The sequence below is a fragment of the Bacillus rossius genome, chromosome 11, assembly GCF_032445375.1.
Source record: "Bacillus rossius redtenbacheri isolate Brsri chromosome 11, Brsri_v3, whole genome shotgun sequence".
Lineage (NCBI taxonomy): Eukaryota > Metazoa > Arthropoda > Insecta > Phasmatodea > Bacillidae > Bacillus > Bacillus rossius.
Window position 1 is genome coordinate 49020157 of NC_086338.1, and position 14150 is coordinate 49034306.

Consider the following 14150-nt stretch of genomic DNA (forward strand, 5'->3'; position numbering starts at 1 on the left):
TAGAGGATCGTTAGAAACGTTTTGTATGTGTAGTAGCAATTTTCTTTAAGCAATTCAAAACATTTTTTATTCAAACACAACAGAGCTTGATTATTCAGGTAAGTGGAAATAATAAAAAAAAATCACTAGTTACATTTTATGCAAAATTGCACTTTCGGGATGATGTTAGTATCAAATTGCCATAATGATATTGACATCAACATGGCGTTGTTAACATCATTTCTACTCCAGCATTCTTATGGGACAAACACGATAAAACAGCGTTTTTATATTTCTTAATTAATTCCAAAATGTCTTTGTTTTGTGCATAGGTTATGTGGTACTGCAGTTCATTGTACAAGAAAGTGAAAAATGAGAAATAATTATTAATGCCATAGCACATAAATTAATGATTCCTAGCATAAGTATTCCACTTGTGTTGAGCAGTATGCACCTTACTTGAGTGACCTGAGAGCAATTTAAATTTTTTTTAACACCATAAAAAAGTAAGATGTGATGCTTAAATAGAACTAAATGCATTCGAAAGATACCTAAGATATAAAAATGTCAAATCTGATGACATAAGCTTGACGCCGTCCCCGCTACCTCTGAGTATTTAGACGTGATTTTGTTCAGTTCGTGATCTCAGGGAAGGTTCGGCCTTGTGGCTAGAGGTAGGGGTCAACGCAGTAGGGCCCCCCGAGCTGTTGAGGCCACTCGGGACGCCTGAATAATAACACAAAACCTCTTCAGATAGTTGGTGAATTTAATACAGCACAGCCCAATACATGGTGCTGCCCGTTCTGGCCGTAACGGTTTGCCCGACGCGACTAGTCACACGCGCAGCTCACTTCCTCAGTGGCGGCTCACGATTCTTATGCGCGTGAGGGGCAGACTCGTATACGTGACGCGAAAGTTACAAAAGACACTCTGACATGGCACACGATATTTTGAAGCACAATACACTACACTAATACCTAGCTCTGGATAAACTGGGCTAGCAACACGTAGGCCCGTGTCTCCGGCGACTCTACGTGGTGACTAGGTGTGTCCCAGGGACTGAATCGTTATTAAGTTTGGTGGCGCACTGCAGTACGACGGTGATACATAAGCCCTGACATGACGAATTACACTTAGGCGAACAACTATTCCGCTAACACATTACACTTGATAAACTGGGCTAGCAACACGTAGGCCCGTGTCTCCGGCGACTCTACGTGGTGTCTAGGTGTGTCCCAGGGACTGAATCGTTATTAAGTTGGATGGCACGTGTCGCCTGCTGGCTGCCCCGTGCGGGCCAAAACTAAGTAGCCTGTAGGCTAGGTTGGGCGTGAAGCGCCGACGTAAAAACACATACTCTCCCCACAGTACTTACGTATGACGTAAACACTCATCTCGGAGCACTGATTGAATTAAGTTAAGTACCTCATGGTAAATTTAGGCCGACCGCGGAACTGTACAAAAGGTTGAAAAGAAATTACACTATGGAAAACTACATGTCGGTGAATGCAAAGGTTGAAGGTTCCGCGTTGCGCGCAGGCTGCCGGCCTGGTTGAGCTCTCGAAGGACACTAGCGGTGTCGCCGCGCGCGACCCCCCTCCCCCGCCAGCCCTCCCGCGGAAACGTGTGAATTTCGCGGGAAACTGAACCGGCCAGGTTCGGGACAAATCGCACATTGAAACATGATTTTGCAAAGACTTAATTATTAATTAATAAAAAATAATGTTTAATAAAATCCTGTGGAAAAACATAATTATAACAATTTGTTGTAGTGCGGCGGAAGGATATGCCACACCCGGCCGGATCCTTGCGCCGGTGTAGCACTCGTTGTATGGCGTTCGCCTCGTCGCACGAACTGCACTTTGCTGCGCGCACGGGCGCGTTCGGTGCACACGCTTTTGCGAGACGTTGATGAGGCATAGCGGTCTATGCGACAGAGGAGCATTGGCGGTCGGCGTCAAGCTATCTGACTTTTTTGATTTTAAGTATTATTAAAGTCGTGTGTGCTGGTTTAGTCACGATTTTCTCATTGACATAAGAAATCGTTGTACAATTAACATGTCTCTTGGGTTGGCATTGACGTATATCCTTGCCTCTTAATTAAAGCCCAGGTATCAGCCCAGTCTGCAGCATTCGCAGCAGTGTTTGTGATGTCATGTACACTCTGTGCGCTCTGGAGTGGCATCCCGGCATTCCTTTTTGTGGAAACTAAAAAATGTAGGTACTATTAAAATATGTTTCAATAAGTTCTGTAAAATATTTTATTAAATAACTACTAATTTTCTTTACATCAACAACTTTAACATTTTCCCACTACAAATTTAATATAAAATGTTTTTAAATTACATATTAAAATTTTATTAAAAATTAAAAAAATTAAACAATTTTGAACTTTGCCTTTGTATATTTATTGCATACGAACCAAACAAAAAGGCATGAAATGGTTTATCTCTCTTTATTCTGACGTGGCCTGCACTCTAGGGCTCAAGACTGTATTTCTCCAGGAGGGCAACAGGCTAGTTTGTCACTTACCATTGACGTCGTCCGACCGAAGGCCATCCTAAAGCCCGACCTGCAACCGCCAGTATTAAACCCCGCTAACGGAACGCGCCCCTAGCCATGGCCCACCCGAGTCAAGCGAGCCACCAGAAACCAAGGTAGAACCCGGCCCCCCTAAAAAACAGACCGACATTACAGCCGACCACAGTGTAAAAACAAACACAGAATATTAAACAATATTATGCATACATTCAAAGTTGATTAACGAAAGTGCGACGTAGGAGTGCCTGGGCACTCACGTGTGTAACTACGTCGATACGTGTGTGAGTGTCCCCCTGGCGGCCTTCTGCCTGAATTAGTCAATTAACCCATGTGACATAATTATTAAACTCTTGTGTTGCGTTATTACCCCCACCAGAGCAGTCCGGCAAGAGACGAACAGTCGCTGGTGTGACGTAAAATTTAAATGAAATAATTCTTAAACATACGAACTTCAAATTGTAGAAGGGACGAGTGACCTTAATCCAGCCTTAATAATTAATGCAAGAATTTAACGCCCTTAAATTCTCTTATTATTACGTCACATCAGAAACTAACGTAATGAGGTCAACCCTGGCGCGAGGGCCACCGAGCCTCGGCCGGGCGCCATGACATGACGCCAGTACAGCGCGACTCGTGGACCGGGGCGGACGCACGTCCCACGGAGAGACATCATCCTTTGTCTGCATCGAACTCACTTCTGGTAATTATAGTCACTTCTTCGAAACCTTTTTTTTATTATCTCTCCGTGCGTACCCAGTCCAATTTTCGGTCCAGGACTAATCTGGCCGCATAACTTTAAAACCCCCTGCACCACACTTGGTCTGCGGGGTAGGTTCAGCATCCGCAACGGGCCGCCTTCCGAGGAACAGAACTTTAGTTAAAATCGGTCGCTCCGGCACTGACACCACCCCGTGAGGGAACTTTGAGCGAATTTAGCTGCGGTCCGCACTCCACGACCGTGGACGCGAGCACTGCCTCGATACGTAGATTTATGGGATTGGTCGCCTCCAATCACCCTCACCCCTCGTTTGAGTAACCAGGCTCAGAAACGCCTAGTGCCACGCTAATACGGAATATTTAGTGACTTTGTACGACGCCTTGGAACTGAGCGTTTTTCTTTTGTAAACTTGTGCAACGCATCTCCACGCAACATTTATAAACTTGTGTCACGCACCCTCGTGTAACATTTTTTTTTGTAAACTTGTGCCACGTTTTATTAAGTAACTTTCAGACTCATTTTTGTGTAATTGTGTAGTTTTTTTGTATTTTGTGACGTCACTTGTTGTACGACGTGGCGTGTAACCAACGGCGTTACACCTAAACCACAGTCGCCTGAATAAATGACGCACGTCATTTATTGCCTCACTTCAGCGTATGATTACTTAACCCTACGACTCCCAACCACCACCGAGTAGGGAATTCCTTAAACCCACGCAACATCGCCAACGGTCCTAGTGGGCCACGCAGGGCAATCAACCCCACGACCCACCTATCGACTAGAACCAGAGCTAGTCTGGCGCCCATCCGGACACATTACATTCACAGCAGCCACTCCCGCTAGGAACCACACCGGGACTCAAGCCCGAGACCCCGGACGACGGCACCATTGATATGAGTCGTCAATCTCAGGATACTTCACCAGTTTATAGACCATTGGAAAATTTTGATTGGGTTAGGTCGTAACTCTGAAATAAAACTCGGTGTTTGGTAGTGTAGGTTTAAATCACACTTGGCATCTGCTCGTTCCCTGATTCACACTTACAAGGTTCTGTTTAAGACATGAGACAGTTCACACGAACCCCACTACCTGTATGAAAATTTACGTGATTTTAGTATTGTTCGGAATCTCAGGGTAGGTTCGGCCTTAAGGCTAGAGGTATAGGGGGAAAAGTTAAATCTGAACCGTCTCTCTTATCGCTTCGCGCATGGGATGCCTCTCCCTTTACCGCCCCTTAGCGCAACGACAGTGTCTGGAGGGGAAGGCGTGGCGACCCCTCCAAATGAAGGCGATGGCGTTTCAGCCCGTCTTACACGAACGCGACACAAGGGTTATAACACATGAACTGCATGATGTAATCACAACTGGAAAATACACTACATCGTTAACCCATGTCCAAATCATTCAAACACATACATATTTACAAAAATAAATCAAGTTAACAGAACATCAGTATGCTAACAGTTACGCTATTTGTTTGCAGTCATAAAAAACCTCTCTGTGAAAAAACTATATTATCATAAACAAAAATGCTGCATGTGTTAAATTACTCTTTCTTTGAAGGCTTGGTTATCAAATTATCATTTGGTTAAGGGTTCTGTAAAAATAGCATTTTCTTAAAGGTAAAATACAGAACATTTGCGTTTAGTCACTACTTTTTGCGTCACTAATGTTCGACGCAAAACCGCGTGTTGATTATAGATACATAATTTTAAGATGCCAACCTAATATTTTAATAGTTAGATAGTTATTATAGCATGTTATTTACCTAATCTGAGTCTGATGTGAAGCTGGCATTTTCCGTTTCACTAGAAGAATCTTCGTCTGTAGATTCTTCAAGATTAACAATAATCTTATCTATTTCAGTATCTAATAACCTATCACTATTCCAGTATTCATTCTCAATTTTTTCCACATGCCGGCAGCATTCTTTCCATTGCTCTTTAGAGTAACTACTAAACAGCTGTTCACATAATGTTTTCTTGTCTTCGAGTGAGGATGATATTTCTTCGCACACTTTTCCTTTAATATATCCCCACACTAGCTCGGTATGTGCAAAAAAAGAGGGGGGGGGGGGGGCGCATAAATCCATTCATGCCCCGGGTGCCAGAGACTCTAGTTGCGGCCCTGCGTAAAATCGTCCTTTTTTTTTGCCAGTAGGTGTTGAAAAGTTCAGACCAATTTTACTTTTTACTTTCCCCTCAGCAAAAATCCTGTTAACCGTTGATTCAGACACACCCGTCGCAGCACTTGTCGCTTCAGTAACATTGTATTTTAAACCGTACAGCAACTTCTTTTCTTTCAGATGCGTCGCAACGTTGTATACAATTTCACGCGCCTGTCCTCGCAAGGGTCGTCCTGGCGAGGTTGATGGGATAGGCTCGCTTGTTGTACCGTGTAACCCAGGTCCCGGCATGACGCGCTGACGCAATCCTCACGCAGCCGAGTCAAGCGCGGAACTGACCCCCTCCACTTCCCCTGGCGATTATCATGTGACGGTAGTGTGCGTCAGGCCACGAATTGGGGTCTGCGCAGGTTCACAAGTATCTTGCCGGGCTATAGTGGTTCGACACAGTAGGGCCTCCCGAGCTATTTAGGCCACTCAGGACGCCTGGAAAAGAACAAGAAAATACCAGCTGATGTCTGATTAATTTATTCTGGCACAGCCCTATGCATAGTGCTGCCCGTCCTGGCCATAACGGTTGTCCCGAATTGAATGCGCGACCACTCACTCAGTGGCGGCTCACGATTTTATTACCCGGTAAGGTCATATATTTGGACACGATGCGGTGATTACAAAAACAAACCCTAACATGACACACTAGAATCCTGATCAAAATTACACACGTATCACATCGAACGCTCGTCCTGGAGCACTGAATAATTAAGTTAAATACCACTCGGTAAGTCGAGGCCGACCACAGAACTGAAAGAAAAGGTTAGCTAAAATTTACAACTATTGAAACTACATATCAGTGAAAATAAGAATTGCTGGTCCCGTGTTGCGCGGAGGCTGCCGGCCTCGGTGAGCTCTGGAAGGATACTGCCGCTATCACCACGCGCGACCCCCCTCCCCCGCCAGCCCTCCCACGGAAACGTGTGAATTTCGCGGGAAACTGAACCGGCCAGGTTCGGGACAAGGCGCACGGTGAATCATAATTTTGGAGAAAATGAAGTGTTGAATAATGAAAATAATGTCTAATAATATCCTGTGGAAAAATACATAAACATTTGTTGTAAGTCGGCGGAGGGATATGCCACACCCGGCCGGATCCTTCCGCCGACGTAGCACTTGTTACCTGGCATTCGCCCCGTTGCACTTTCTACACTCCGGTGCGCGCACGAGCGCGTTCGGTGCACACGCCCTCGTGAAACGTTGATGAGGCATAGCGGTCTATGCGACGTAGAGGAGCATTGGCGGTCGGCGTCACAGTAACACACTGTATTTTGCTTTATGCTACTACATTACACATTAAACACGGCACTTACATACAATGTGGAATTTTTTACGCAAATAAGTGGCCTTGCATATTTTGTTATTAGGACAGAATATACTAAAAAAATACATTACACTTAACTCGCACTAAGGCAATAATAAAACCAAAACACGTGGCTCTTTACTAACTAGTGTTTGTTCTATTGGCTATTGGTAGTCTCGGGACAAATGCTTGGCGATTGTTACCATAGTTTTCTTATTAACATGTGATCCAATGGGCTTTGCGCTGGCCATGGATCGACCTTAAGTTTATTATAACTTTGACCCATTGTTGCTGGCAGGCATGTACGAGGCTGCATTACAATTTATGTGGCTTGAGTCGGCCAGTGACACATTCCATACACATATTAACACATGTTGCTTGGAGGGTCTATGTTGAAGGCGGTCGTGGTTAGCCTGGTTCTGCAAAGACGACTCAGCGACGCAGGGTGACATAAGCAAATGTTTCCGGTTAGTGACTTTATTTACCAGCAATATACAAATTACTATATTTACTCAGTTAAATGAAAAGTTATAGCTTATCTGTGGGATGTGTCCGCTCTGGGCCGTGGCCTGCGAGAGACTGCCGGATTTTGATACCATCCGTGCGATGATGAAGGGTGTTGGATTTCGCTCTGTGCCAAACCAAAAAAACAAAACATTTATCCTTTTATGTGAAAATGTAAGAACTAGACATATAACACTATTCTTGAATAAGGAATTGAACAATGCACTTTATTGTTGAGGACTTAACATGCCTGGGTTGTTTTAAACGTATATACTTCTTTTAAAATTAGGGTCCAAGTTGTAGACTGTTCGTCCCTTGTTTTAGCTGTGTCATTGAATATGTCGTCTGGGCGAGGGGTGCATTCCGCCAGATATAAATTTTTTTTACAATATGTTTTTTTTGTTAATGGCGGTGGGTGGGGGACCGGGTTATTCTACCACAGGAGGTTTGACGTATTCTATGGGGTTAATTTCCCTCCTTTTTCAACATACATGATGTAATTGTTTGTTTTTTGTTGTTCGGCAAGTGAAGTCAATTCTTGTGAGCTGTGAGGTGTTGAGCTTGGAAATATTTCTCCTGAGTCTACATTCATTTTTTTAATGTTTATTGTGACGACGAATGTTACACAGTAAGTTTTTGGTTAGTGTATTGATTACATTCTTAAATCTAAACAGACGGCGGGCAGATCTTTTGTTGCTGCATACCTATGAAATTTTGTGTTTGGTCGTCGTGGCAGAGATCCTGTTGGTGCATGTTCTGTTTAGTATTTGTAACTTTAATGAAGTTGTTATCAGAGTTCAAGTATATGGAAAGGCTGTTTTTTGAAAAGGGGGGGGGGGGGGAGGAGGAAATGGGGCGGATCTTTACAGGTATGTGCGAAGGTTGAAGGAAGAGAAAGGAATAGCTGTGCTCAGGGGTGGAGAAGGGCAGGAATGTACTGAGTATAAGGAAAATGCAAATTTTGCTACAGGAGCAGTTATCTGTAGTTGTAAGGGACGAGGTATGTGAGTGTCGGGAAGTGGCAAACACGGTAGAATGGAGCGGTTTAGAGATAAGAATGGAAGAGGTGCGAAAGGGGTCAGGAGTTTGAAAGGGAGGAAGGCATCTGGGCCAGATTGGATAGGGAACAAGTCACATTAAGTTGGGGGGTGAAGAGGTATGTAAATACTTAACGGTGATGTTCCAAAAATTCCTGTAGGATGGGAGGTTGCCAATTCAATGGAAATAAGCGGTGGTGGTACCAATTTGCAAAGGAAGTTAGGGATAAGACAAACCCGGCTATCTACAGTACAGTCAGCTGACGTCCTGTGTAGGGAAAGTAATGGAGAGGCTGGTGGACAGTTATGTGGTTGGGGTAATGAATGATCAAGTTTGGGTGAACGATAGACAGCACGTATTCAGGAGAGGGGTCTCGTGTGAAACATAGATGGTGATGTTGCTGGAAGATCTGGTGGAAGTGGAAGACGGGGGAGAAACTGATGTAATTTTAATAGACTTTGAAAAGACATTTGATATAGTACCACACAAGAGGCTAATGGAGAAGGTAGAGATGCTTGTGGAGTATGAGGGGATGGTTAGCTCAGTAGGAGACTTCCAGAGGGATAGATGGCAGAGGGTGAGGAAAGGTCTGAAAAGGGACAAGTGACTTCAGGAGTTCCGCAGGGGAGTGTGTTGGGGCCCCTGTTGTTCACAATAATGATGAACGATATCGGAGAGGGGATGGAGGCCAGGATGAGAGTAATTGCGAATGATTGCGTAGTGTTTCAAGGTGGTGGGGTAAGGGGTTCATCTGCAAGGTGACTTGGATAGACTGGAACAATGGACAAAGGAGAATTTTTTTTTCATTGTTGTTGCCAATATTACATGCTAAATTTTACTTCATTACATCATTCAATTTGTTATCATTGGCCAACTTTCGTGACGTCATACATTTCCCGTAGTACTTTATTTCCAACCAATAGTAAGTACAGTATTGTATAGTGAACTTGACCCCATGCTTGTTGATTCAGTTAAAAGCATACTTTGTATTACAAGAATTTAAACATTGAAAGATTGTATTGTATCATAAATGTACCTAACCAAACCAACATTCCATTTTAAATATCATCACTGATTCATGCAAAAACTTAGTATCCTATAATAAGACACAGTTGTGGTAAATACACACAACCAACTGCAATGTAAAATAACATACAAATCACAAAAACACATCAAACATTGTGGTTATAGTCAATATGAATTCTTAGCATGACTCACTCAGATATAAACATTCATTGTTAAATTTGTTTAAATATTAAATCATTCTGTATCTTTCCTACTCACAATACCTAGTTACAAAAAAAAGCACTATAAAGTACACCACATTATCACTACCATTCTTACTAGCATCAACAGACAAAATTATATTTCTACAATCTTATCCATTTGACATTTCTTTGCTCCAATGGTTCAACTTTATGTATATTTTAATTATTTAAAAATTATTTTTACACTTTAAAAAATAGGTTTAATATACACATTAAAAGAATAACAAATAATATTTTATTAATATCATTATAATTTATTTTTAATCAGAGTACCTATATTTGACAATAGTTATAACATTATGCTTGTAAAAGTTATGTATGAACTTTAATATGGCATAATATAAAATTGTTTCAAGGTATGTAATAAACTTTGTAACTAATCACAATTTTGCTCAGCTAAAATGACAATTTGTTCCTTGCACATACATAAACACTTGAAAATTTGTCCACCGAAATTGCAGGCAGTTGGGTGTAAAACTTTGTTAGTGATTATGATATTCCTCAAAAACAGTTACTATTTGCATTGAAATAAGAGAGTCAGAATTCAACTGTAACATTTATTCTCTTCCTGAAGTGAAATACGTTGCTGAGCCACCGAAATGGCGTAACCTCTCTGCCCAGCCCTCAAGCAACGACTAACTAAATAAAGCACAGTAAAAAAAAAATGTACAAACTAGGGAATCCCCAAGAAAAGTTGCTTTTCTCTATGCTACAATTTGTCTTACAAGCTACTATTCGGTGATTTTCCGGTCTGAGAGCTTTACCACAGTCCCCTAAAACCTCTCTCTCTCTCTCTAACACAAGATGCGATTGAGTATCGTCTATCATTTATAAAATGTATAGAAAGAAGTTCACGTTTACCAAACATAATTAATTATCAAATTAAAATTTATGAAAGTCTTTTTAAAATGAGGGGCCTTTTAAAACTTGAGAAATTCAAGACTGAAAAAGTTTATGCAAGTCTTAATACAATTATTTATATGAAAACAGAATAAAATAATAAAATTGTAAGTGTGAATATATTCTAATTGATCAAGAGAAGCGAGGTCTCCGTAACAACTAGAGTGATCAGCGTTTGAATGTGTGTTTGTGTGTGTCTTTGATGATAACTTTCTAACCTTTGATTGGATGTTCATAAAATTTGATAGGTGGGTAGGCGAGGCCAATGGAAATTTTTAAGATTGTGTTCGAGAAAAAATGCTTGAGTGGTTAGAGGAAATGCCCATGAAGATCATGATACTGCATGCCTCAAAGTGGACTAATGAAAATAACAAGCAATTAAACATAAGTGAATTATATCTGCTACTTTTTTAAGAATTTATATATTACATTAAATTTTAAAAAAATTTGCATAGCTATCTACATCTTGTATTATACAGAGTTGTTTTTTTACTTACATTGTATGTATATATTAGTGGGGTTAAAATCTACTAAGTCAATTAACATTCATGTTATGGGGTATCATTAAAAAATGTGTAGGTTATGTGGTATAAATTTTTTTTATAAATTTATTTTAAAAATTATAATAAAAATAAATAATAATCATAGTACAAAATATATAGAATTCACTTGATAAATATGTGAAATGCTGAATTGTGCGATGAAATGCACACCAAAATGACTTTAACATTGAAAATTTTTGCACAATTATATACTAAGGTATGTACTACTACACTTAACCAGTATTGACCTACATTAAAAATAGAACATTGCGAGCTGACAGTTTGAGGCGAAAAACTAGTTTGTATTATTGCGGAGTCTAGCCACTGGAAAGTAAAATGAAATTTGAAATGGCCAGGTTATATCTTGAAATAGGATGGTTAATTTTTGACATGGAATAACCCTTACTAATATTGGTGTAAAAAAAAATTAGGTGCTTCTAATGTAAGGTGTTTATCATATCTGTATTCTAAGAAACTCAGTAGTTGGGAGGGCTACGAAAAACTGTAATCATGGGGTGAAAAAAAAAATTTGAATACTATGTATAAAAAAATGTTAATAATCTCTCTTATTACAACCCATTCTACTATTAAATCAGTTAAAAAGAGGCAGAACAAAGAATCAAATGCTACAGTCAAGTGGAGATGTATCATTAACATTTGGAGTAGGTACTTAATACTTGTGAATAAACATCAAGACTTAGTGAAACATTAATTTTTTTTCCATGTATGTGTTGTGGCATGTTTTGTTTTCCTGTAGGTATAACCAAGCAATGATGACACCACAAAATTAAGATGACGTCCCTCGATATTGGACGCATAGCGTCCATTCTGCAAGATGGTGAGGCGACAGAGGAAGATAAATTTTCCCAGTTGAAAGAGCTGAAAAGGTTAGTCGTAACGTGATGTTAGTACATATCGGCATATAAATATCATTAGAGATCTACTGCCAGGGATTAAATGGATATTATTCTGCCGCATCTGCGTCGTTCGAAAGGGAGTTCTCATTGTTGGAAATAATACCTATATGTGTAATTTTGGAGACATCTACTTTAATAAAAATATAATAAATATTTCTTTTTAAAACAATATTAAATTTATTTATTAGGTTCTTCTGATATGCTCTCTTCCTCGTTCATTCTAGTCAGAGAATGACAGCTCCCAATTGCGACTCTTCAATGCACCCGAAATATCCAATCAGTAGCACTCACTAGTATCGTATTAGATTTATCATAAACTGGGCTGTATTTTAAACCAAAGTCACCACAAAATACAAGTTCAAAGCCCTAAATCACTGAACCCTAAAATAACTTTGTGCATGCATGCATGTGTGTGTGTATGTATTATTCATGTTGTGGTATGTGAATTGCTTTGTGTGTGTATGTATGTATGTATGTATTGTACATATATATGTATATATATATTATTTATTTTTTTTATGTACACAAGCTAAAAACCCGGCCTTGCTGGGGCTTATAGCATTTTGAAGAGGCTTCTTTTAGTGGGATGGGGATAGTTTATTCATAATCTCATTTAACCAATATATATTATGCAAATAGAAAACAAACAAACATTCTTTTTTTATATATTCCCAACTATTTATTGCAAAGTTTGAGGGTTTACAACTTTTTGTTTGTTTGTCCATCCAGAGCGTAAACAAACTATCCGACATGCAGAATATTGAGCAAACCATGTAAAGTTGTCACCTTTGAAAAACTTGCCGTTTTCAAGTTGGTATCTACCACACAAAGTGATTGTCCCTGTGCCTTGTTGACACTCTCAGCGAATGCATGTTGGATGGGGAACTGTGCTCGCTTGAAATTGAAGGGTAGCAATGCAATAGCCATTCCCAGGAGATGTTGAAGACATTAATAATGCAATAGCTGTTGCCATTAAGATAAAGCAAACTTAAACAGTGCAATATCTATTGCCAGGAGATGCAGAACATATTAAAAATGCAATAGCTGTTGCCATGGAGATAAAGCAAACATCAGCAGTGCAATAGCTGTTGCCATGGAGATAAAGCAAACATCAACAGTGCAATAGCAGTTGCCATGGAGATGCAGAATTTTTAAAATGCAATAGCTGTTGCCATAGAGATAAAGCAAACATCAACAGTGCAATAGCTGTTGCCATGGAGATAAAGCAAACATCAACAGTGTAATAGCTGTTGCCATGGAGATAAAGCAAACATCAACAGTGCAATAGCTGTTGCCATGGAGATAAAGCAAATATCAACAGTGCAATAGTTGTTGCCAGGAGATGCAGAAGATTTAAAAAGTGCAATAGCTGTTGCCATAGAGATAAAGTAAACATCAACAGTGCAATAGTTGTTGCCATGGAGATAAAGCAAACATCAACAGTGTAATAGCTGTTGCCATGGAGATAAAGCAAACATCAACAGTGCAATAGCTGTTGCCATGGAGATAAAGCAAATATCAACAGTGCAATAGTTGTTGCCAGGAGATGCAGAAGATTTAAAAAGTGCAATAGCTGTTGCCATAGAGATAAAGTAAACATCAACAGTGCAATAGCTGTTGCCATGGAGATAAAGCAAACATCAACAGTGCAATAGCTGTTGCCCGGAGATGCAGCATCAGCGATGCAATAGCAGTTGCCATGGAGATAAGGAAAACATAAACAAACCACTATCAAAAGTCCATAATAAGATTTACCAATATTATGATTTAAGGGGTACTGGAATGGAAGATGGGGAGGTTTTCCTGAGATATATGTAAATAGTGAGTGACCTTCCTCTTATTTCGAATGTCTAGTGTGCAAAATTGAATCAAGATTCGTTTAAAACTTTATTTGTGTAAGAAACAAATATAAAAATAAACAAATCTACAAACAAACAGAAATTCCTTTTTATGTATATAGATGTTATTTTATGAATTAAAAAAAAAACTAATAGAAAATGGAGCTTTTGTAGAAAATGTGAATAGCTTATTGTTGAAAGAGCCCTGATATTGTTTCGGGAAGCCTACAATTTACAAAGCCTTTTCAACATGCCAAAATACTTTCTTTTGTGTAACTTCAGAAATTTTTCATGTTCAATAAAGTGCGGGTTAAAAACGTGACATAAGTGTCAAGTTTGCCAGATAAACAACCTAAAAACGAGAACAATATTTGAAAATTGCAGTAGAGATCTTTGTTACCTCACTTAATACCTGTCAACAAGTAT

At 39.9% G+C, this 14150-nt stretch overlaps 1 protein-coding gene across 3 annotated transcripts in view; it reads left to right on the forward strand.

The window, feature by feature from the left end:
* Positions 1–7685: 7685 nt before the first annotated feature.
* Positions 7686–14150, forward strand: part of LOC134536937 (telomere-associated protein RIF1) — a 41355-nt gene continuing 34890 nt past the window's right edge. For 2 of the 3 annotated variants that reach the window (XM_063377039.1, XM_063377041.1), the window contains exons 1-2: positions 7686–7849; positions 11727–11856. In XM_063377039.1, coding sequence (XP_063233109.1) covers positions 11762–11856 — 95 coding nt within the window. In that variant the 5' untranslated portion in view covers positions 7686–7849; positions 11727–11761. Of the gene's footprint in view, positions 7861–11726; positions 11857–14150 lie in introns of all 3 variants that reach the window. The other variant, XM_063377040.1, reaches the window with a different exon arrangement.